This window comes from Dioscorea cayenensis, chromosome 12 (genome assembly GCF_009730915.1).
Source record: "Dioscorea cayenensis subsp. rotundata cultivar TDr96_F1 chromosome 12, TDr96_F1_v2_PseudoChromosome.rev07_lg8_w22 25.fasta, whole genome shotgun sequence".
NCBI lineage: Eukaryota > Viridiplantae > Streptophyta > Magnoliopsida > Dioscoreales > Dioscoreaceae > Dioscorea > Dioscorea cayenensis.
Genome location: NC_052482.1, coordinates 890006 through 913895, shown reverse-complemented (window position 1 = coordinate 913895; position 23890 = coordinate 890006). Strand labels below are relative to the sequence as shown.

The window sequence follows — 23890 nt, the reverse complement described above, 5'->3', positions numbered from 1 at the left end:
ATATATATTAATATTAACTTGATCATCATCCCATGTGCTTACTTTGTTATCTTTTGCAAACAAAATATTATTCATTCATCAGTGGACTACCTATCTGATTTCTTTATATGCATTAAATGTTGTATGGCATAAAGATTTATAGGGTTTGCATACTTATTGAAATCAGGAATTACAGATTATATTTATTTATATACAGTTCTGATAAGAAGCTGACTGAAAATTTTATTAACAGCAAGCTCTACTTATCTGATTTCTTTATATGCATAATTAAATTGTTATGTGGCATAAAGATTTATAGGGTTTGCATTACTCATAGAAATCAGGAATTACATGTTATATTTATTTATACACAGTTCTGATAAGAAGCTAATTGGAAAATTTTATAGATAGCAAGCTGCCTCTTGCTCTCAATTTTTTGTTCCCATTAATTTATGTAGGGAGAGTTGAGAAAAAAAGTAAGTGGTAAGAATAATGTTTGTTTTTTTTTTTTTTTTTACGATTTTTAATTTGGGCATCCATCGTTGTTTGTATATAAATATATATATATATGAGGACTGGTAATCTAGGGACATCACTAGATTTCAAATCTATGAACGTTTACAGTAGCCGTCGGATAGTAATCCGACGACTGTGATAATCATAAACAGAGAAAAACGCATTTTACAGTGTCATACAATAATTGTGAACAATAAATGATGTACAATATTTATATAAATAAACAGCTATTGAATAATGATCCAACCACTGTAAGTAAAACGTTCCTAAAGAACAATAATCTAGGGATATCCTTAAATTATAATCTCTCTCTATATATATTATTTGTGTGTGTATATTGATTAGAAGATCTTGAGTATCATCATATCAACAATTATATATTTTATAAAAACAAATGTTAGTGTTTATTTTTAGGGGCTGAGAAATTTATGCTTCATTTCTTAAAAAATAAAATAAATAAATAAAAAGGTCACTAGAATGTTTTTGCTGTCTTTGACAAGGAAAAGAATGCACACTTCCACTTAAAAAAGGCCCAAACTACCAACATTAGATTCTACATCCAATGAACAAAATCTGCTTCTTTATCCTTTTGCCTTCAACAACAACAACAACAACAACCAGACCTTAAAAAAAAAGTTACTTTTGATGTAGTTTTCAGCAGTTACTTTGTTTCAAAATTCTTTCACTTAATTGATGTTATTGAGAAGGATTATGGTTTCCCAAGGAAATGCTGCAAGTATAGTACAATGGTTTACCTGCAAATGTTCAAAGACAGATTTATGATAGAAAAAGAATTTTTTTCAAAAATGTACTAGTGATTTTCTTCTGGTCAATTTTTTAACAGGGTACCAAACTATGATTTTTTTTTTAATTATGAGGGCCGAACTTCAATTTGAATCAAAATGGTTAACTAACTTTAATTTTATTTTACTGGGTGATTATCTGTGAGATTTTGACCTACCTTTTTAATGATATAGATGTCGGAAATTCTCTATCAACAAATGTATAACACATTGCCCACCTAAATAGCAATTCCATCTTAGGTGCTGACAGAAATTTCTAACATCAAATCATTAAAAATATACTAAAATCTCTCCGGTGATCACCTAATGAAACAAAATTAAAATTTGATAATTATTTTGATTCAAATTGAAATCTAGACCTCAAAATGAAAAACAGGTCATAGTTGGGTGTCTGGTTAAAAAATTTAGCCGACTTTCTTTCATCTAAATTCCAATTTTGATATTATAGTAGTAGTCTCACATCTTCAAAAGAATTTCTCTTTTTATCATCAACCTTAGTTTGAACTGCTGGTAAATCTTTGTACCTTCTTTGCAGGATTTTCTTCAGAAATCATAGTCATTCTTGATAACATCACTTAAATCAAAGAACTTTAAAACAAAATAATTGAGGGAATCTATCATAGCATTTAGACTCATCAAGTGAAAAATACCACACAAAAAGAGCTTCAGGAATATGCTTCTAAATTAAAAATAATATATTTAATTTTAAGAATAGAAAAAGAAAAACTCAATTTGAGTTTATGATTATACCATTTTGGAAACCAAAAATATATTGTTAGTTTCTTCTTCTTCTTCATCATCATCTCCATCTCAATCTTCAACTCTTTCCTTGGTGAAAATCTAAAAAGAAACAACATTAATAATGAAAGAAAAAGTCTTAGCATTTTAAAAATAAATAAATAATGAAATCCAATAAAACATTCATTACCTCAAAGCTTTTTTTTTTTTCTTTAAAACAAGGAACAAAAATAATGTTCACAGTCAAAGCCACTTGATTCATGTGGTTAGCGACGGTGTGCAGGATGGTGAGGGTTCAAATTTTTATTGGAGGAATTAACTCACGAGTGATATCGTAGCTTACACTCATATATCTAGAAACAAACGTTTGTCATTTGTTTTAAAAAACAAATAAATAAATATGGTTTAATTGCTATACAAGTCCCTGTAATTATGTACTTTTTGCCCTTTTAGTCCTTGTAATATTTTAGGTACAATTAAGTCTTCATATTTAGTCAAGTTGGGTCATTCTAGTCCGCGGTGTAGATGGGCAAGTGTAAATTGCAAGGACTTAATTGTACCTAAAAATATTACTGTGGACTAGAACGACCAACTTAAGCAAATATGAGAACTTAATTGTACCTAAAAGTATTAAAAGGACTAAAAAATAGAAAGTATATAATTATAGGGACCTATACGACAATTAAACCATAAATAAATAAAAATAATGCTCACAAAGTATATACATTTGAGGACTATTCAAACATGAAACACAAATGATCACAAAAACAACTCAATCAATAAGCAAAAGTTCTCTTCTTGTTTTTGAAAACAAGGAATGAATTTGAGAACTCTTCAAACAAAAGAACCACAAAAACACTAGTGTTCACAAAGAATTACAAAGAAGAGTTCTCTTGTCTTTCTTCACTAAAAGTCCACCAACTCTTGTTCTTTTGCACAGAAACCCCCGGGCTTTTTTCCAACCGTAAAAGTAACACAGTTGCCAGCTTTATCTCAGAAATAAATAAATAAATTTAACTCTATAAATCTACCTAAATACATACATATACAGATATACTCCTCAATAAAACAAAATATTATATATACCCTTAAAAACTCGATTTGTTTGTATATATATATTCCTCTACTTTAGATATACTATTAAAATATATTATTACTTTTAAATCGGTGGTTAAGTTATAGTTTTGCACATATACCAGGAAAAAATAAAGGTTAACATTGGTTTTACTCCACTATGTTAACATAAAAAAAGTTAATATAAAACAAGCCACGTGAGCCAAATCAAATGGTAAGTATAACTTTTGTTACATATATTTAATTGATCTAAACGAACAAATAAAAGGACTAAATAATATTAAATCATAGTAGATAGTCACATAAGTAGAGGGACCATAAACCCTAATATAATGTTTGAAAGGTTGCTTGAGTTTGGTGTTGAAATGAATAAATTTAATTTATAAATCGAGTGAAATTGAATTTTTTTGGGAAACAACATATATATATATATATATTGTAAATTTGTTTTTGTAATACATTGATTATGTCAACTTAAAAACAGAAGTGATTATTGTATAACATCAAAATGATAAATAAATGCAATTACTAATTATTAACAGAAACATTTATTTCAACTAACAGTAAATTAAAATTAGTTTTGTTTTGAATCAAATAAAACTTTTCCTTTAATTCAAACTTCAAAAAAAAAAAAAAATAAAATAAAAAAAATACTAATCTCCTTTTCTCTTTCAAGACAATCCCCAATAATACTTTAATCAAAATATGGATTTTGAATTCAAGTGATCACAATGATTGAACAATCAATCTTCTCAATCAAAGTTTAAAATTAAACAACAACAACAACAACAATAATGATAATAATAAAAATAAAAGACTTCACTGAATTGAAAAAATTCAGTTTGAACATGTACATAAAGAAGTTAATTTATGAAAAAAAATAGAGAGAAATTAAGCAACAATAAGCTTAATGTCCCATGGTTATTGCCCAACCCTAAATAACCCCTAAATAAACCCTAAACCACCATGCAAATCTACCTCTGCTGTTAGCTTGAAATAGATGAACCAAAATTTTGCTTATTGATCAGCAAAAAAGCACTACAAAGAATGGATCAAATTCAGGAAAGATACTACATCGGTAAAGGCCCCGGTGTGTAATTCAAAATGTCATCCATCGAAAAAGCTTCATAGTTAAACTCAGTATCGATCACTCCAATGCCTTCTTGCTGCAGAAACTATAGCCCAAGAAAAAAAAGTTGCATGTTATGTATTCAGAAATCAGTAAGTATGAAAATTCATGTTTGGTTGTTAATTTTCATCCATAATGCAAAAGGAAACAAACCTGATCTGAAACCACATTCTTTAGCTCGTTCGGGAAAACATTAATACTTGATTCTGGCACATCGTTCGTGGTTACTGCTGCAGAACTTTCAGCTGTAATGGAGTTACTGCATTGAACTGCACCGGTGATTTTATTGCAATCGGTGGTCTCTGTTCCGTTTGGCATAACCACATTGCTCTCAATGCCGGTGTTCCTGTTACTGTTCCAATGGTTTGGAGCAAAGTTGTCTTCCGGTTTTGAACCAATCATGTGATCCAGTAATTCAATGTCGCTTCTTGGAGGTACAGTTTCCCCGAACATACCTAATGGCAAGATGTCCCGTGTGGCCGTGCTGGTTACCAGAGGAAAAGAATTTCCTGCCAATGCATTTGTGTAGTTGTCCCCAACACAAGGATATAAAGTTTGAGAAGCCGAACCGTATGAACTAGGCAGCAAAGTTTCAGCTGCTGATGTGCCTCCAACATGAGAATTTGGAGTTGTTATCTGCTGGCATAAGTTTGACAAAAGCACATCATCAAGTTCACCTGAGATTCCATTCATTAATTGCCCCCTTGTAGACACGTCTGCAGTGAAATTGTTTTGCTGTCGAAATTGATCGAATTGTCGGCTTTGCTGAATGGAGTTCACTGGGCAAGCACTGCTGGTGGTCAAATTAAATGCAAGGTTTGTACTCGTAGGAAAAGGATCCAGAAAGCTCGGTGTTCCTTGCGTTGCTTGTAGACCGAGATTGGAGTCTGATTGGAGCACTTGCTGTGACTGCCTTGATTCCATGTTAGTTTGAGATCTCAAGATCGAGTTCATTTGCCGATTGTTGAATGATTGCTCCCATGGTACAATTCTTGAAGTATTTGAAGTTTGAGCATTGGAATTGAAGCGATTCATCCGATCAAGAAGTGATAAGGTTGACCCCGTTGCTGCGAGTTGTCTTGGTCCAGATCGCAGATTCATTTGGTTTTGCAGCATATGTTGACCAGGAATATGAGGACCTTGAAGATCGAAGGAGCTGACTGAATTGATTGGAGCGTATCCTGCCCTTGTGCCATCAGACAATTGCTTTTGATCGCCGAGTATGTTATTTTTCTTCACAAACAAACGAAATTTCTGTTGCATATGAATTGCATTTAAACACATGATCACTTTTTGCTGAAGTAGAATTACATAAACAAGAAAGTGAGTAAATCCATTCTAGTTTTCTTATACGATGGAGTGCTATTGAATCAATTACACTGGATAACATCATGATGACAAACAATACATTGAATATTCGAATACATGTCATGACATACAAACAAAGATAGTGAAGAGTACATACAAAACTGCAACACAACCTCTACTATGTTTCAGATTTTGTTAATTTTGGCTCACTTTCATAATTCAAAATCAATTATAATCAACTGAAAATTTATACTATTCAATTTATTGTGTCACAGAACATTCTAAACAAAATGTTTGACTGAATCAAGTGCAAACCTGCAAGTGACTAGCAACATTTTCTCTTGTAATGCCCGGAACATCCATCATCTCAAGAATTTTCTTCGGAACAGCCTCTGTGAAACATAATGACAATAAAACAAAAATAAAAAACACATTCATAAATTGATTAACCTGTTCCAAATGCAAACAAATAACATCAAAAAATAATGTTCTACTCACTGTCGATGCCAAGTCGAGTCACTGCAGAAACAAACGCTTGGTGGAGTTCAGAAGACCAAACCACCCGAGGCTTCTTCAGTGGCGGTGACTCTTCCCCTTGCTCATCTTCATCTTCTCCATCATTTTCATCCTTTTTCCTATTGCCATTCTTCCAGCTCTCATCATCCTCTGCCAAGGACGCATTATCACCATTCTCATCGGCTTTCTTCTCCTCCGCACATTCCACAGGCTCCAAAACCTTTTTTTTCATCTGATACTTCCTCACTACATGCTGCCACATAATCTTCACAGCCTCAATTCTCACCGGCTTTACAATGTAATCCACAGCGCCATTAGTGACACCTTTCATGACTACATCCTTCCCATCATCAGCCGATATCACTGGCAATCAATAAAGCATTAATGACTAACAAAATATAGAATAGTTAATCAATAAGAAAGCTCATCAATGCATGCTTACTGATAACAGGGAGATCAGTCTCTAATCCAATGAGCTCGAGGAGCTTGAAACCATCCATATCAGGCATATGGACATCACTCAGTATAAGATCAAAGCCTCCCTTTCTCTCCCTTACCATGGAGAGTGCAGTGTCTGCCCTCGGACAAGTAGTGACTGATCGAAAAGACAAATGCAAAAACATCAGCAGATATTTGAATCCTCAATAATTTCAGAAACTCTATCTAACAAAAAACATAGATACAATTCATTGTTTGAACAATTGTTTTCAATCTAAAAGTTGCTAATAACTCTCTAACCAGTGATAAACAATCAAAATTCACCAAGTTCAACATGAAAACTAAAAGAAAATGATCAAAATACCATCGCAAGAACAAATCTTGAGCATTCTCTTGAGTGTGAATTGTTCAAGTGTATCTCCCATCAACATTGATTTTAAATAAATCAAGAAACTCAAAAGCCATTTTCAAAAACACCACAAGAAATACAAATCAAAATTCATCAAATGATTCAAAACTCTATCATAGGAAAAACCCTAGAGGAAACTAATCATTCAATCCAAAACCAATGAAAACCAATCAAAACTCATTAGATTCAACAAGGTTTTAACAACCACAACATTTAACAGCAAATAAATCAAAATCCCCACATCAAAAACACCATCAAAATTTCAAAACCATCACTTTCAACAAAAAAAAAAAAAGAAAAAAAAGATCAAAAGGTCAAAAATTTGGGAGAAAAATAACAATACCATCATAATGACAATTCCAAAGCAATCTCTCAATGGTTCTAAGGCACAAAGGATCATCATCAACGACAAGAACCCTAAGCCCAGCAGGGAAATCCATCGGAAGCTTCACTGTTACTAGACTTGGACCAGCACTAACTCTTCTACTGATTTCCATGGATCAAGAAACTCGGCAGCATTTGGAGAAGACTCTGCGAACCCAATGGATTGTTCCAGGACGCGAATTCACATCAAAGACTCCATCTTTGATTAATCTGTGAACCATAAACCTCATGAGAATGAAGAAGAAGAAGAAGAAGAAGAAGAAGAGAGTGAGAGAGCTTCGCTTTCTTCTCAAATTCTTCAAAAATGGAAAAAAAAAAAACAAAACCCTTAATTTTCTATTTATTTATTTATTATAGTTCCATATTAAAAAATTAAATTAAATTTTTTTTATATATTAAAAAATATAAATTCAAAAAAAAAATTACTTGGAGCAATGAAGGGGAAAAAAATAGTAGCTTTCTTTTTATTTTTTAGGGATATAAAAATGGAGGTGTTTATTGGAAATGCAAGAGAAGGGATATTTATATTTGGTCTTTTTTTTATTTTTTTTTATTTTTGGAAAGTTTTGGAAAAGGAAATAAGATCTTATAATTAATAAAAAATTGGATATGCTTCCATTTTGGTAGGTTTTTTTCTTTTTGTTGTTTGGGTGTTGAGGGCTTCTAATTATTTGTTATTTTTAAATTTAGATTTAGATTGTTTTTTGTTTGACTTAATAAGAAAATTCAAGAAAATTTAAAATTTGAAATTTTAAAAAAAAATTAAAAGATTTTATAGTTATTCAAAATCGGCAAATGATTAGGAATTTAAAAATAGACCCGGGTTATCTTGATTTGACTAATCCAAATATCTTTATAAATTTTGACGGGGTGTGTGTTTTTTTTTAAAAAAAAATTATTATTTGTGAATATACTAATTATTCAAGATAAAAAAGGAAATTAATAAAACTCACAGATGCAATGCATGTTTCTAAAGATCAAATTGGGTATGTGTTTATGAAATGTTCAAATTATAGGTACAAAAATGTAAATATGAAGAACATTAATTGAATGGATATATTGATAATTATAGTAAATCATGTATTAATTGATGTTTAATTAGACTGTGTGCATGAATATTCATGTTTTGTATGTCTAGAAAGCGGGAGTTTGAATTTTTATTTATGAAAAAGTAGAAAAATGCAAAAAGAATAAAATAAAATAAATATGAAAACCTTGAATGTGCTTTCATTGAGAGTTTGAATTTTTATTTATGAAAAATAGAAAAATGAGATACATAAATGCTCTAACCAACTGAGCTATGAAAGCTATCATATTGAATTTCATTTTAAAATAATTTTATTAAATAATTTAAATCATTAATAACTTATAATTTAAATTAAAGTTTTTTTTGAGGCAAATACTGGAGTGAGAATTGATCATCACCCACACAAAATGATGTGAAATTTTAGATTACAAGCTAATACCTACATTTTTTTCGTCACTGTCATATATGTCCAATGAGACTTGAACTCAGAACATTTGAAAGTCTTGCACCATATTTTTTGCAATGGAGCTAGTACAATTAAATTAAAAATTCTTTAATAAAAAGTTTTTTTTTATTTAACAAAAGAGATAAGTGCCATGTAGGAATTATCATAAAATAAAGACTGTTAAGGGGTACACCAATTATAGTAATTTAAAACTTCGTGTAAATTTACTATGTGAGCGTCCTAATCTAGTAACATATGGGGCAATGATGCCCTACCACGTACGCCTAATATGATATACTGAAAAAAAAACCTTATAATTATGGGGTAAAAATATAATGTCTTCCATAATAAAAAGACCCAATAAATAATACTGTATTTTATAATATTTTTTTGGTAGAGGGTTGAATGGCGGTGGGATTCGACCTCCCATCCCCGCTTACACTCACGTGCCTTTCCACATTATTTTTGAATATTTTTAAAAATAGTAAATTTAGAAATTAGAATTCATTATCATTTGTTTTTTATTTTTTTATTTTTAATTAATTATTTGCTTGAGAACCAAGTAAACGGGCTTGGGCCCCACACGTGTTCTCCGAGTCCAGAGCAATGATCACTTGATCACCACGTGCCACGTATACCACACGTGTCTACTGACTCTACTCTGATCCCATTGCAAAAGCCGGATTCTCTCCTCACATCGTCTCATCCGCTCTTCTCTACATAACACCAAACACCAATTCCACTAATAATAAAGAAACACATCATGGTAGGACACGTGTCACTCTCACAGCCTAAGTAGGTGGCAACCATTTATCAATTTCAATCGCATCTCGGAGCACATTGGACGGTTGACATAGCTTTGTATGACCCACGTGCTCTAATTAAAAATATATATATATATAGATCCAGAAAATTTTCATAATTAGAAAAGTCTTGTATATAAATTCTAGGGTTTCGGATCACTCTACACAATTGGGGGGATTTTTTGGGAGCTGGAGATCAATGGCATCCGATTCATGGAGGTGCTGCAAATCCGTGTCGAATTGCCACAATCCTGCGCATCAATCGCTCCACGGTGAGGCTTGAACTGGGATTGTGGATTTGTGTGTGTGTTTGTCTCTTTTGAGTGATTTAGGGTTGTGATTGAGTGCTTTGATTGTTAGATATGTACTCAGAGTTGGAAGAGAACGATGGTGGGGATTGGGAGACGTCTTATGCTTGCCCTTTTTGTGAGGAGGATTTTGATTTTCTTGAGCTTTGCTGCCACATCGTTGATGAACACCCAGCCGAGGCTAAGAATGGGGTATTTGATTCTATCCGATGATTTCTTTGTTCCTATATGTTCAATTTTTTGTTTTTTCATAGATGTCTGTTGAAATTAATGGATAAAAACTAATTCTTTTTTGTTTGTAGGAGTTAGGATTTAGCTCAATTATTCACTGAATCAGTAAAGGTTGCATCTTTAGCTGGAAACTATGTTCTTTTTTTTTTAAAAAAAAAAGAAAAATTGACTCTTTGTGCAGTTTGTCTCTTATGATCACAGCCAGGTTGTGTTAAATTTCTATGATGCTTAGGTTTCATGTCTGTGGATTTGTATTTTCCTCGTTTACACAGAAAAACTTGTTATCTGTGTTCATGCAATTTGTGCCAATTATCTGTTTTACAACTTTGTAATTGTGAAGATTTTAAATGTCAAGATTGAGTTATTATTTCACTCTTGCTTATAGTTTAGTTTATGAAGTTCTGGTACTGTAGATTACTTAGAATACTTCCTTGGACTGTGTATCAAGTTTGTAATCAACGCTGCTTGTTCGATTTTGTGATGATTTTCTTATGTAGAAAGTAGATGCTGAAGCATGACAATTCATAATTAAGGTTGGGATGTACTATGCTTTTTTGGTTTGTGGTACAGATATGGTTTATTGTATAACGAGGCAAATGACAATTTCTTTTAGTTATGCTTTTTGTTGTTTATTGTTTTCCATCTGAGACAATATATATATCCTTATATGTATGTGTATTTATGTACAAATGTATTTATATATATATATATATATATATCTGTATGTGCAAGCCTTGTCACATTTATAGGGGTTGACTTGAGAACTTGAGAACTTGTAATTCAAGAGCGGTGAAGTGGTTACTTTCCTTGCTTTTAGTAATGATTAATCTTTGGTGATAGGTCTTGAATTCCATAATAAGAACCTACCTACAACTTCGGAGGAAATTGCACAAAGGCTCTTCAGGGTACCATTCTATGCTTTCATTGTTGAAGGAAGTAGGAGAAGGGTACTTGCAAGACCATTTTGATGGTTCTTCTTGTACCATTGCAGCTACCACTACATCGCCAGATCCATTGTTGTCATCCTTCATTTGTACTTTGCCTACTGCTGATTCGTCAAGAGACTCACAACCTGACTCTTTAGATGAAGAAAGCCTAACTAACGAGTGTTCAGATGAGAAAGTGGTGGAAAGGTACACTAAGATTTTCTCCGCTTAGTTGTTTCAGTTTTTCCTATCTACAAAATGCCATTTTTCAAGGACAAACTATTCAGGAGATTGGCATTTGCCTGGATAAGAATTCAAATGCAATTTTTGACAAAATATAAGGGCTTATAAGAACCATGGTATTACATTTTCTACTTGCAGTGTTATGAACTTTAAAATATAAAATGATGCTATGGTTTTGTTCAGTGCATTGTGTCACAATGTTTAACTAAATTTGAGTCATATAGCCGATATTTTAATGGTCTTCATTTAGTTCTTCTGGTCTATCTAACCTTATTGTATTAGATTTGAATAGCTGAACTGTAGGTACTTCTTGCCCTTATGAGACGGGTTGGTTTGTTAGATGTGTTTTGCACTTTGTGATGATTTCTCATGTTATTGATCGTTCAACTTAAAATTTCTTATTTGTTTCTTTAACATAAATAAATAACTAAATAAATCACATCTTTCTGCTCTCTATTGTAATCAGGTTATCTGATTTAAGTAATGCTTTATATGCAGAATGTTCAGTGCTGAGCCATCTTTACCTGACAAGGATCAGGAGGAGAGAGCTCAAAGGAGTGAATTTGTCCAAGGGCTTCTGTTGTCTACAATATATGAATTATGAGGGATGGCTGTCCGAAGTCCCTCTAAATCCCGCGTCATCCTGAGGGAACCCCGATCAAGTGCAGCGTATTGCAGAATTGTTGTTCAACTGATTCACGAGCACCCGGCTGGCATTTCCCTCAACGTAGTCCTTCAAAATGTTTTGTATACAAACCGATAAGTGCTCCCAAATCCTGTGTATAGTGTTATGATATCTTTCATAATCTTTGTATTTGCTAGGTCCAAGAGCACATTACACCTTAAATCTGTTAAGGATGTTCCTATGCAAACCTTAAAAACAGCATAATTCTCAAGTGTTATTTATGCAGATTTTCCATAAACTTTATATACTGTTTCTTTACATTCACTTCTTTAGAACATGAGAAAGCACAGGAATATCTCTCACAGCAAGCAACATTGCCACATCTAAATCCATGCACAAGCAAAGACATACACGGATTCCTCCCTTCTCCTCTTGACCAAAGTTATGCAAGGGAGAACTGATACCCAGGCTCTCATCACACCTTATAATTCTCAAGTCAGTTTGCCCCACTCGTCACCATTTACATCATCGGCTTTCTTCGATATGGCTATAACTCATGATGATCTTTCCCTCCGGCGTCACAAGTTCAGTAACATCAACAGCAAGTTAGCTCACTCCCTCGTAGTTTTCTCCGTTGTATGTGGCCTCTTCAGCTTCATTCTCTGCCTCACCGCGGAGGCCGCCAGGTCCGAGGTAATCAAAATCACAATCTTGTCCTCATGAATTATAATTCAAAATCATCATCATGATTTATGTAACATTGCAGGTATCATGGATGATCATAAACAGACCAAGCAACGAAAAATCGGATATGTGCATTTACAGCGGGAGCGGGAAAACTGCACTCTTGTGCGCTGTTGTTGCGTTGTTGCTCCTTGCAGTTGCTATGTTTACAGAGCACGCAAACATGCTGGTCGTCGTCACCAGCACCCAACAGCCTGCTATTGTCCCTTGGACATCATCACAGAATCCACGAGTGTCGCACTCATCCAAAGCTTTCACGTTACAAGCCTGCATTTTAATCATCACTACATGGTAATGTAAAACTTCAAACAAATTCTTTGTGAATTTTCGACGGTAAACAGCTTTATAGGTTCAAACATATATAATCTCGTTGATAGGATATGCTTTGCAATTGCGGAGGTTCTTCTGTTAGTCGGAATTGTTGTTGAATCAAGTCACCTGAGAAACTGGACACAGCCGAGATCAAGCTGTCCTGCTGTTCGGCCGGGGATGTTTGCAGCAGCAGGAGTCTTCGGGTTGGTTACTATTTTCCTCGGAGTTGGACTTTATCTAACTGCGCTATTAGCACAAAAGCTGGATCAGCAGGACGAAAACATCGATCCCTCTGAATACATGCCTCACCAAGGCTATCCGCACAGCATTCCCGCTGCTCCTCAACTTCCATTCTCTGCTGAAAACCAGCTGCATGACAAGGCCTCAACTTCTGCTGTGTAATTCAAGAACACTGCAACCTTGTTTACAACATTCAGTTCACAATAACAATCTTGTAACAGATATGTTTTCATTACAACCATTTCATGAATCCATCCAAAACAGTGTAGCCATGTTTTTCACAAAAGAATACAATTTATTCTTCTTCTTCTTCTCTCTGTGATTCACTTTCTTTGTTGGTATGAACAAGTAAAACCAATGAAAAGATACAACATGACCTTCATACAAAAACACAAGCAACTCAAGTGATTGAAACACACACCAACCAATCATGCCGGTCATAAGCAAAACAAAAGATAACAAAGCAATCACACACTCTCTATGAACACTTTCCCTACTTCATATTTCCCATCTTTCCACCGGACGAGCCTCGTTTACTGTCATTGCTGCCGGAAATAGTGTGCCTTACTGCCCGGTTTGCTGCATGACCGGAACCACTTGAATTTTTCTGCGACGGAGGTGGTATGTGTGATTGAATTGGTGTCCTACATCACAAAAGCTTAAATGATTTCATGATCTTATTGATGTTTATGTCTTATAATTCAAAAGACACTATTACCTTATATCCGGGCTCTTTGCCGCCTTTGGATGAGGCTTCTTGATCTTTGACACACCGCAACTTGCAGCACCAACTTGTGGGATGTTGAATTGCCATAGCATGTCTGCTTCAGATGAATCACTTGTCTCCATATCCAATTCATCTGAATCATCAGTCATTGCAAAATCAAACCGATTTCTTTGCATGTCGAAGTCATAGCTACCTTTTCTTCTAGCAGCATTTAAAGATTGTTGTTGATCGCCAATGCCGGTTGTATCATGTAAAAATCTCTGGTAAAAGATATCAGGTTCTTCTCTGTTTACCATGACCTTATCAACCCATTCCCCTGAACTGATATCCCTCTCATCGTCTTTCTGAAAGTTTAATCTTGGACTTTGGTCTAGCCATGGCGGCGAATCACTCGTTGATAACAGCTCTTGAAAATCATAGCTCGGTTTCTTTTGTTTTGATGATGAATACTTGCTCCTTGCCTAAAGAGCAACAAATATATAGATAAGTACTAAGATCAGAACTCACACTTTGATTTGAGTTTATACTAAATTGCTACCTCAATGTTTCCGACATCCTCCATTGGTTGTCTATGGTTCATTTGATGTGCAGAGTTCACTACTTGAACATGCTCTTCCCCGCCTTTCCTTGCTAATGCTGACTTAAGGTGTTGTATCTAAGACAAAGAACAATAAAGATCGTCGACAATATAAAAATTAGCAATGGAAAAACAAGGCAATAATGGATGAAGAACAACCTGCTCCTTAAGTTCCTTGACTTCTCCGCTTTCTTTATTCGCTTTAGCAGCACCAAGTTCAACTGTTGATACCCTCTCTGCAAATTTTAATGTGCTAATTGTTTCTCCAATGGCATCCATCTCAGGACTTATGTGCACAAACATCAAAGTTTTCGCTTGCCCGCCTTATATTAGAAGTAAAAGAGATTAACATCGAAGAGTTGATTCATTTTTTTAGTGTTATTCATTGAAATATAAAAGAAATGATCATACCAAGAGAGTCTTGCAGTAATTGAGTGAGCTTGCTATTTCTATATGGAACATGAGAGCTTTTTTGTGCAAGAGCAGCAATTACATCACCTAAAGCCGACAACGATTTGTTTATATGCTGTGCTTCTTTTAGTCTTTCACCTGTAACCTCTGATTTATCAACTCTTTCACTTCCTGCAAGATCAACCAAATGCATGCATCCACGAAGAACAGCTCCAGATGTCATGTCCCTTCCTTGAACATGTACTGTCAGACAACTGCAGATCAATTTATATAAGAACTTAACTCAAGAGTGCAAAGAATTCAATTGTGAAACTAAGATAAGTGTGAAGAATCAAACCTATGAGAGCGGCTACTACGGTCATTCAATGCAGTAGCACCCACTGCACGGTTCTTTTGCCCGATGTTCATCAGCTCAATAACATCGGATGTTGATGAAACAGGAACCAAGTTAGCACTTGGCACATTGAGCCTGTTCTGCGAATTATTTCGTATTTCTAATGTATTCACGTGTAAAGGAAATTCAACATTGATTAGGACAAAAGATAATAGAAAATGATACTGTTAAAAGGATATCTTTTGTTTAGACCATCACTAACAAGCAAATCTCTCACTTGTTCATTATAAATCTCGATCATCTGCACGGCAATTTCATAACAAAACATGTCTCTTCTCTGCTCTGAAAGAAAAAAAAGATCACTCAATGCTCTATAATTCACACCCTGACTTTGCTCATTCAGATCCTTCGGTCCACTCTGCATGCCAAACAACAATAAATTAAATCATAATTCTCCAACTAACTAAATTCAGTAAGTTGATTTTTTTTATGTAGAGTTCTTCACCATTGTAAATGTTTTCCCTGATCCTGTTTGTCCATATGCGAATATACAAACATTATAACCATCAAGAACAGAACGAATTAGAGGTTGTGTATCTGAGAAAACTTCAGCTGCACAATCATAAAGAGTAGAGATCGAATCATAGGATATACAAACAATAGCAAAGATATCAGGACAAAACAAAATAAATTATAGTTTTCCAAACCTTGACTAGCGGACGGGCCAAAAACTTTATTGAAGCTGAATGTTCTTTGCGCTTCTTTACTGTATTTTGAAGGAGTGATGATTGAAATATTACCATCATCGATACTACAAACAGTGCTACTGCACAATTGTCCTGGTAAGAACGGCCTTACACGACAGTAAACTCTTATATTTCCTGACAAAGAATGAAGCTAGTTAGTATAAACTATAAAAGTAATTTAGTGTAATGTGATTAGAGTTAAAAGATAAGTGTCCTCAATTACCTTTAAGATCTTGTACTTGGTTGTAGAGCTTTCGGTTTTCCTCGAGAACTTTATGGTAACCAGTAGCAGCATGAGCAAGACTATGCAGATATTTTCCTGTCACAGAGAATGCGATATTAGCAAGATGATTCATATTTAGTATATATCTTTCTTGATTTAACATACCGAGATAGTTGCATTCCTCGAAGTACTTCATTTGGATGAACTTCATACCGGATTTAGTATCGTAGAGATCTCGTTTCAATTCCTATCAAAGAAACAAAAAGAATATAGTAAATTGGAACAAAGTTTCCTTTCAAAATATTTTTGAAGTTGAACTACCTGAATAACCCTTTCTTGTTCATCAAATATCGCACACTGTTTTATAAGCCTGTCTTTCGATGCTGTTTCCTCTTCTACTTTTGAGATCATTTGAAAGCCACTCTCCTTCTTTGGCTTTATGAGGTTACTTTCTTCGGCCTCCATTTTAAGCATTAAAATCCAAAATTATCTAATGCAACTAATACTAAATCACACTAATTTATAACATTCGATGCTAATTCATGTTTATGTTTAAAGAAGATAATACCTTTGATTCACTAGAAACAGATACAAGCTCAGAGGAAACCTTTTGCTTAAGAAAAGACCGGTTTCCATCAGCTTGATCCTTTGAAGGTACTTGTACCTGTGGAGCATATAGTCATTGATAAAACTTGTACAATGAAAACTATTTAGTGTTTATATTGGTCTAAACTAAGTTCAATTGTACCATTTCATTTCGGTTTGTAATATGATGCTGCAATTCTTCCATGAGTTTACATAATACTGATTCCACCAGCTGCAAAAGGAAAAAGAATTATCATCTTTACTTCGCATTGGTTGACATAAGTTCATCGGTTAAGGGAAGCTTGAATACTTACTAATGGAATCTCATCAGGCTTCTTGTCTGATAGAACTTCGTGCACAAGCATGTTAAGAGAATTTGAAGTAGTCTGTAATGCAAGATTCAGAGAATTCTTAGAATGAATGAATTAAATCAACTAGCAACACCTAAAAAGTTTCGGCTTACTGACCATTTCATTGGATTCTCCAAGGATGTTGTGCTCGAGTTCTTGGAATTTCTCATCCATTGACTGATTTCTTGATAAGGAGTTCACAAAAGGTTCTGAATTCCTCCTCATTGAGCATTTTCCAGAGCTGCCGGGTTTCAAATTTCCACCATACTTCCAAGAACCATTCCCGCCGACTTGTTTCCATTCGCCATATGACTTAAGAGCCAAAACACAGTTGACAATTCTTGTGCTTTTCCCTCCCTGCATTTCCTCCAAAAGGTGATCATGGATCAATAAAAATGTAAATAAAACAAAGTAAATCAAAATTCACAACAGAGAAACTATGCTGATAATGCAAATAAAACATTGCAGAAATAAAAAGGTCTCGACCGAAACCTGTTCTAAGTCTGATGCTTCAAACAAAGGGAAACCCATCTCTTGGACAGCAACAAGGAAGTTCCTTACATTCTCAAAGTACTGATATGCAGACAATGCGGCACCATCAGGAAGATGAACTGAATCTCCAGGAGTTACTACAACCTATGTGAATCAATGATATCAATAATATATACCACATAAACACATCAAACATGGAGCTGAAAATGTAAGTCTATTTGGAGCAAACCTTTGGGACTTTTCCAGGTTGAATCTTATTGAGTGCATTGCAAAGAATCAAACCATTTCTCAATCCAAGCCGGAATTCTTCCTCCGAAGGCTCCTCGGGCAAATCTTTAGCACCGACTACTCCCACAGTCTTCCTCAGCCACCTTGCTGCCTCATACCTTCTTGAAGCTACAGCAATGTTATCAAACACACAAACCAAACAACTCTATGTCAATAATTAAAGCACATTCATCAAGATCTCATTTTGATACCAAAAAACCATAATGCAAACTACAAATAGAATGAGAGAAAGAAAAAAAAAATAGAAAAGAGAAGGGAAATCACCAGCCTCCTCAGCCTTCCTGGAAGCCAAGTTAATGTCACTGAGCCTTGTCCCATGTTGCTTGAGCACCTCCTCCATGACAGAAACAACTGAAATTGAGAAAACACCCTCTGAAGCCATTGGCATTCCCAAAAGAACCAAAATCAACAGAACAAGACCACAAATTCAAGCAAAGTTGATAGCTTTTTCAGCCATAATCACAACAAAAGAAGGAAGAAGAAGGTGGAGAAGAAGAAGAGAGTTTGGGAAAGTGGAGGGAGAGGGATTGAGGTGATGTTGTGAGTGTAGTAGTTTGATGAACAGAGAAAGGAAAAGAGAAAAAGAAGGAGAAATGGAAGCAAAGATGAGACCTTTCCGCTTCCCTTATTATGGCTTCCACTTCCTCAAGCCAAGCCTGCTTCCAAACCTCTCTCCACTCTTCCACTTTCCCTCCCCTGTCAACTTTTGAGTTTTTTTTTTTTCTTTCTTTATTTGTTTTGAATATTATTCATGTTAAATAATAAGGAAAACATATCTATCAGTCCCTATAAATTTGACATTTTCTATCAATTAATTTGACTTTTTTTTTCAATATTTCCTGGCTCTTATTTTTCAAATTTTTAATTTTTATCATATTGATAATTCTTATAATACCAAAAATACTATGATCTCCCCCGTCATTTGTGTTCACTTTCTTTGCTCATATGTGTGAGATGAGCTAACTATAGATCTGATTTCGGTTCAAAACTGTCGGTTCTGATTTTATAAACTATAGAACCGGAACCGAACTATAGTCTTAAGGTTCCGGTTCTCGGTTTGGTTCTGGTTCGGTTCTAAATAATTTAATTCTGATTAATTAAAATATATAAAAAATTATATTATATATACTTTTTATTTAAAAAATAAAAATAGAACGGGAACCGATGGTTCAGGTTCCGGTTTTCAACTCATAAGAACCTTAACCGGAACCTTAAAGTTCCGATTCAAGGTTCCAGTTTGAAACCAAAACCGTTTTTACGGTTCTGGTTCGGTTCCAATAGTGGTGGTTCCGATTTGGTTTTACAGTTCGAACAGGGCTTCCCCTGACGAGTTAAGCTCACATCGTGTTGCATACGCACCCAAGAGATGAACTCGTCCCCTGATTCTAAGCTATAAGCATACTAATGAGCTCACCAGACTCATACTGTGAGCAAAGTTAGAGGTAATTTAGTAAAAATTGAATTTTATTTTTTTTAATTAAGATATAAAGAAATTTTTTTTTGAATAAAGTGGATTAACCACATGCATTAAAAAAGTAGAAAAAAAAAAAACAAAACCCCACAAGAAGTGGCGAGAGAGCAATTGAAAAGTACAAGAGAGACAAAAGAAACAAAACAAACAAAAGACCAACACCAAAACAACACTGAAGAACAGGTCACTCAGGCCCAAAAAGAGCAACTGGAGACCACATCGTCAAAACGAACTACTCCGTAGGAACAATGTCAATCCCTATCTGTCCACCAAGGAACTGCAAACTACGCTTGGCCGTAGACACAGACCCTTCCAATTTTGCTTTTTGGCATCTGGCACTGCATTTATCCAAGACAAGAACATATAAATAACTTTCAACAACACAGACTGATGAACAGAATAAGCATTGTTAAAAATTCGAGCATTTCTCTCGAGCCAAACATGCCACAATAAAGATCTAATAACAAGGTCCACGGCATCCTTGATAGGTTTTGGAATAAGAGTTCGCCAGCTCCCCCACAATTCTTCAACAGAGCGAGGAGGGGGTGGAAAATGAAAGCGAGCTGCAAGGAAAGCCCACAATCTAACAACAAAAGGACACAAAAGGAACAAATGGTCCACAGTTTCAATATCCGCATTGCATAACACACAAGTAGCTGTCGGAAGTTTATTGCAGCCTCTAGCAGCGAGATTACTCAGAGTAAGAATACTATTATCCCATACGAGCCAGTTAAACAAGATGATTTTCTTTGGGCAAAGGGAGTTCCAGATTGAGTTGGTGATTCCACAGGTAACGCCACCATGAATGAGACAACTGTAAAGAGATTTGACAGAAAAGATGCCGTTTGAAGTAAGGGCCCACTTCTTGGTGTCTACAGCTCCGAGAACTACAAGTCCAAGATTTGCGACTCGCTCTGCTAACTCAATATGGTCAGATTTGAACTGTAAAGAGATTTGACAGAAAAAAAAAAATTTAATATAAAAATTCCTTAATTTTCTGTATGGATAAAAAGCCTCTCCTCTTTTATTGGGTTGTTGTTAACTATATAGTATAATATTTAAACTGCTGAATTTTATGGTTCATCTTTAAAAATAAAAATATAATATAATATAAAGTGGCCTTGAGTATTTACCTAAGAATTTTTAAGGGCTTTTTTTTTATTTTTTTTAAATAATTTTTGGGATTTGGTCAGAAAAAGATGTTGGAGTGTACTTATCTCTTGCTTTCCTTTTATGTTGCTAATATAATGACTCTTAGAAGAAAATATTATGAGAATTTGAAAGCATAAAAACTTGAAATAATAAATGATACTATCATAGTGCTAGTGCTAACCATGATTATATATATATATATATATATAAGTTTTTAAAATAAAAGTGGAGCATAAATGAGTAATTTAATTGTTTATCATGATTGAGAAGGGAATTGTGTAATGAGGATTCAAAGACTTAATCAAGGACTGAGCATGGCTCTCTCTGTTGGATTGGGTTGGCATTCATCCACATTTGTGGTCCTTAGTTATCAATATTCCTTTTGAACTTGAATTAAAATTCTTTTTCATAAAAAAATTAAATAAGTTTAAAAAAATGAAAATCAACCCTCACTAAATTTTTAAAAAAGTAAAAAAAATAATAATATATAGATAGATAAATATGAACAATTTACTTGTCATGTATGCCCTCCATTTAGGCTGGCTAGAATTTGAATCTGTCTCTTCAACAAAATGAATACCTTATTTTTAAGACCAAACGATCGTTGGCTGCCTATATATATATATATATATTATTATTATAAATATTGTTCATTATAAACAATAACTTAAAATGGTATAAATATTTATAACTGAAACTCAAATTTTTAAAACTATTTATTTGTTAATAAACCTCAAAATTATATATATAGGGTATGAGTATTGGAGTAAGATAAGATTCAAAGAAGTTGAGTCATAAGAGATTTATGATTTATTAACTTATAAATCAATATATATATATATATATTGGTAACTATTAGCTTATACATTTTATGAAAATAAAGATATTTTTTTTATTTCTTAAAATAAATAAAAATGACAAGGTAAACAAATAATAGTTTAATTTTATCAAAAAATTTTAACTAAATTTTTTATAATAATAATAATAATAATAATAGTAATAATCTGGAGATGAATACGAATAAATATTGTTTTTTACAAGATTATATACAAATTTTTATTTGTACACATGGTCAAAGAAGAACAAAAAAAATTCCAAAAAAGAAAGGGAAAAAAACAAAAGTTATTGAAAACTAAGGTAGGTCCTCTGATGACGTGGCAAAGTGGGTGGGCCCGTGGTGGCGCGCTTTTCCGCCACCCCGCTCCTCCCGCTCCTGTGGACCCCATCCAAATACAAAACTCATATACAAGTTCTGTTTCTTTTGTTTTCTTGGATTTTTTCTACATATTGTTTATTATGTTTCCCCCACTTTCAATAATTGCATAAATAAATTCAAAATTAGAAAAATAATAGGAGACCCTCCTATTTTTTCAATTTTATTAAAAATAAATAATTTTTTTTATATCATGTAATTTTTTTTTATTTACAAATTCAATCAGGGCATGTAGAGTCAAGGGTTGCTCACACAAGGAATTGAACTTCCAGCCTTGTGATCTCACCCGCTAACACGAGGATTGAGCTGTAAGGCCGCATCATAAGGGAGGACCCATTATCATCATTTTATTCAGCTGTTTTAAACTTGGATGATGTGAATTAAGAAATAATCTCAATAGATTAAGAGCAAATAAACAATCCCCAAGCTTGCTAGATTAAGGAGAGCAACCTAAACAAAGCAAAAATTGCAATCACACAAGGCATCAGATTTTTACATGGAAAACACTTAAATCAAGGGCAAAAACCCACGGATCAATTTTAACCAAGCCAAGCTCCACTATGATTAAATTCAGGATACAAGAGAGTCTCAAGAACGAGCACAAATCAGAAAAATACAACTTGACCAAAACAATATCTAAAACAAATCTATATTGGAAGCAAAAGCAATATTCTGCAGCTTTCGTTCTGACCCTCATATCTCGAGCTAAGAGAAGCCAAATCACAAACCGTCTAGTGGAAATCAAGCTCTACAAGTCCAGAACATGCCCACAAAATTTCAGCTCAATCGGACTTCGTTTGACCCTCCAAACACCATATTGAAGTTGCTGCCCCTGTCAAATCCAAACCTGAGAAAATTTGCAGTTTTTTTTCCCTTTGCAGCTGCTATATCTCTCCAGATTTTTTCACTCACTCAACCATGATATGATGGAAAACACTTAATAAAGTGAACCCTAATGGGCTTGGACCATTTGGGCTTTTCTCCACATAAGAAAGGAGCCCAATACCCAACATTGGGCACTGAAATTTCATATAAATACTTTTGCAATGAGGGGCAAAAAGAGTGGCATATAAGAGAACTATAAGAGTGGCGGGCTCGTTAGCTTCCCTGTTACTAGACGTAAGGGGGATGACCTTAACTTCTCTGCTACTAGACATAAATAAGGGGATGATCTCACCTCCTTTAGTGTGTATGCAGTAAAAAGAGCGATCTTGTCGTTGTACCGACAAAATAAAACTATTTTTAATATTATAAAAAATATCAAAATATTGAGATTTTTTTAAAAAAAAATTTTGTCTCAAAGGGAAACAAACAAAAACCTCCTTTAGTGTGTTTGCAGTAAAAAGAGCGATCTTGTCCTTGTACCGACAAAACAAAACTATTTTTAATATTATAAAAAGTTATCAAAATATTGAGGATTTTTTTTTAAAAAAAAATATTTGTCTCAAAAGAAAACAAACAAGAACCTCCTCTAGTGTGTTTGCAGTAAAAAGAGCTATCTTGTCCTTGTACCAGCAAAACAAAACTATTTTTAATATTATAAAAATTATCAAAATATTGAGAATTTTTTTTAAAAAAAATTTGCCTAAAAAAGAAAACAAACAAAAACCTCCTCTAATGTGTCTGCAGTAAAAAGGAGCTATCTTGTCCTCTGTACTCAAGAAAACAAAAACTATTTTTTTAATATTATAAAAATTATCAAAATATTGAGAATTTTTTTTAAAAAAAAATTGCCTAAAAAAAAAAACAAACAAAAACCTCCTCTAATGTGTCTGCAGTAAAAGGAGCTATCTTGTCCTTGTACCAGCAAAACAAAACTATTTCTAATATTATAAAAAATTATCAAAATATTGAGACTTTTTTTTTAAAAAAAATTTGCCTCAAAAAGGAAACAAACAAGAACCTCCTCTAGTGTGTCTGCACTAAAAAGAATGGTCTTATCCTTGTACCGGCAAAACAAAACTATTTTTAATATTATAAAAAATATCAAAATATTGAGAATTTTTTTAAAAAAAAATTTGTCTCAAAGGGAAACAAACAAGATGGATTATATATATATATATATATATATAAACTTAGTCTATATATCATTATATGGAATTATAATAAGAAATCTACAGATG

General features: G+C 33.7%; 4 protein-coding genes across 7 annotated transcripts; 2 read left to right on the top strand and 2 right to left on the bottom strand.

The window, feature by feature from the left end:
• Positions 1-3956: 3956 nt before the first annotated feature.
• LOC120273698 (two-component response regulator ARR2-like) lies at positions 3957-7735 on the bottom strand. Of its 2 annotated transcripts, XM_039280391.1 has the most exons (7): positions 7721-7735; positions 7254-7504; positions 6506-6658; positions 6046-6426; positions 5863-5939; positions 4393-5493; positions 3957-4285 (listed from the first exon to the last, which is right to left on the bottom strand). In XM_039280391.1, the coding sequence occupies exons 2-7, from the start codon at positions 7405-7407 to the stop codon at positions 4181-4183; spliced, it is 1971 nt and encodes a 656-aa protein (XP_039136325.1). In that variant the 5' UTR covers positions 7408-7504; positions 7721-7735; the 3' UTR covers positions 3957-4180. The 2 variants fall into 2 exon arrangements, with proteins under 2 accessions (XP_039136325.1, XP_039136324.1); XM_039280390.1 differs by lacking the exon at positions 7721-7735 and having other exon boundaries at positions 7254-7575.
• Positions 7736-9697: 1962 nt separating this feature from the next.
• LOC120273429 (protein DEHYDRATION-INDUCED 19 homolog 2-like) lies at positions 9698-12205 on the top strand. 2 transcript variants are annotated; one of them, XM_039280058.1, is made up of 4 exons: positions 9698-9841; positions 9942-10069; positions 10949-11241; positions 11776-12205. In XM_039280058.1, the coding sequence occupies exons 1-4, from the start codon at positions 9769-9771 to the stop codon at positions 11879-11881; spliced, it is 600 nt and encodes a 199-aa protein (XP_039135992.1). In that variant the 5' UTR covers positions 9698-9768; the 3' UTR covers positions 11882-12205. The 2 variants fall into 2 exon arrangements, with proteins under 2 accessions (XP_039135992.1, XP_039135991.1); XM_039280057.1 differs by having other exon boundaries at positions 9930-10069.
• Positions 12206-12321: 116 nt separating this feature from the next.
• LOC120273428 lies at positions 12322-13508 on the top strand. Its single transcript, XM_039280056.1, has 3 exons — positions 12322-12595; positions 12669-12937; positions 13024-13508. Exons 1-3 carry the CDS (start codon positions 12347-12349, stop codon positions 13358-13360), a joined length of 855 nt encoding a protein of 284 aa, XP_039135990.1. The 5' UTR covers positions 12322-12346; the 3' UTR covers positions 13361-13508.
• Positions 13509-13627: 119 nt separating this feature from the next.
• LOC120273426 (kinesin-like protein KIN-14F) lies at positions 13628-18636 on the bottom strand. 2 transcript variants are annotated; one of them, XM_039280055.1, is made up of 20 exons: positions 18544-18636; positions 18196-18282; positions 17873-18039; positions 17644-17787; positions 17269-17508; positions 17116-17187; positions 16965-17033; positions 16785-16880; positions 16538-16675; positions 16382-16463; positions 16217-16312; positions 15955-16128; positions 15753-15859; positions 15487-15665; positions 15251-15412; positions 14914-15167; positions 14662-14825; positions 14464-14580; positions 13917-14386; positions 13628-13842 (listed from the first exon to the last, which is right to left on the bottom strand). In XM_039280055.1, exons 2-20 carry the CDS (start codon positions 18269-18271, stop codon positions 13692-13694), a joined length of 2958 nt encoding a protein of 985 aa, XP_039135989.1. In that variant the 5' UTR covers positions 18272-18282; positions 18544-18636; the 3' UTR covers positions 13628-13691. The 2 variants fall into 2 exon arrangements, with proteins under 2 accessions (XP_039135989.1, XP_039135988.1); XM_039280054.1 differs by having other exon boundaries at positions 18196-18617.
• Between the last annotated feature and the right edge of the window lie 5254 nt (positions 18637-23890).

Excerpts from the sequence above, each read along its gene's own strand:
- LOC120273698 (XM_039280391.1), bottom strand. The coding sequence starts at position 7,407 with ATGGAAATCAGTAGAAGAGTTAGTGCTGGTCCAAGTCTAGTAACAGTG. Across the intron at positions 5,494-5,862 it reads ATGTTGCTAGTCACTTGCAG|AAATTTCGTTTGTTTGTGAA; the intron begins GTTTGCACTTGA and ends CATATGCAACAG. Across the intron at positions 4,286-4,392 it reads AGAATGTGGTTTCAGATCAG|TTTCTGCAGCAAGAAGGCAT; the intron begins GTTTGTTTCCTT and ends CTTGGGCTATAG.
- LOC120273429 (XM_039280057.1), top strand. The coding sequence starts at position 9,769 with ATGGCATCCGATTCATGGAGGTGCTGCAAATCCGTGTCGAATTGCCAC. Across the intron at positions 10,070-10,948 it reads CAGCCGAGGCTAAGAATGGG|GTCTTGAATTCCATAATAAG; the intron begins GTATTTGATTCT and ends CTTTGGTGATAG. Across the intron at positions 11,242-11,775 it reads GATGAGAAAGTGGTGGAAAG|AATGTTCAGTGCTGAGCCAT; the intron begins GTACACTAAGAT and ends CTTTATATGCAG.
- LOC120273428 (XM_039280056.1), top strand. The coding sequence starts at position 12,347 with ATGCAAGGGAGAACTGATACCCAGGCTCTCATCACACCTTATAATTCT. Across the intron at positions 12,596-12,668 it reads CGGAGGCCGCCAGGTCCGAG|GTATCATGGATGATCATAAA; the intron begins GTAATCAAAATC and ends GTAACATTGCAG. Across the intron at positions 12,938-13,023 it reads ATTTTAATCATCACTACATG|GATATGCTTTGCAATTGCGG; the intron begins GTAATGTAAAAC and ends TCTCGTTGATAG.
- LOC120273426 (XM_039280054.1), bottom strand. The coding sequence starts at position 18,319 with ATGCCAATGGCTTCAGAGGGTGTTTTCTCAATTTCAGTTGTTTCTGTC. Across the intron at positions 15,666-15,752 it reads CAGGGAAAACATTTACAATG|AGTGGACCGAAGGATCTGAA; the intron begins GTGAAGAACTCT and ends TTTGGCATGCAG. Across the intron at positions 14,387-14,463 it reads AGGATGTCGGAAACATTGAG|GCAAGGAGCAAGTATTCATC; the intron begins GTAGCAATTTAG and ends GTTGCTCTTTAG.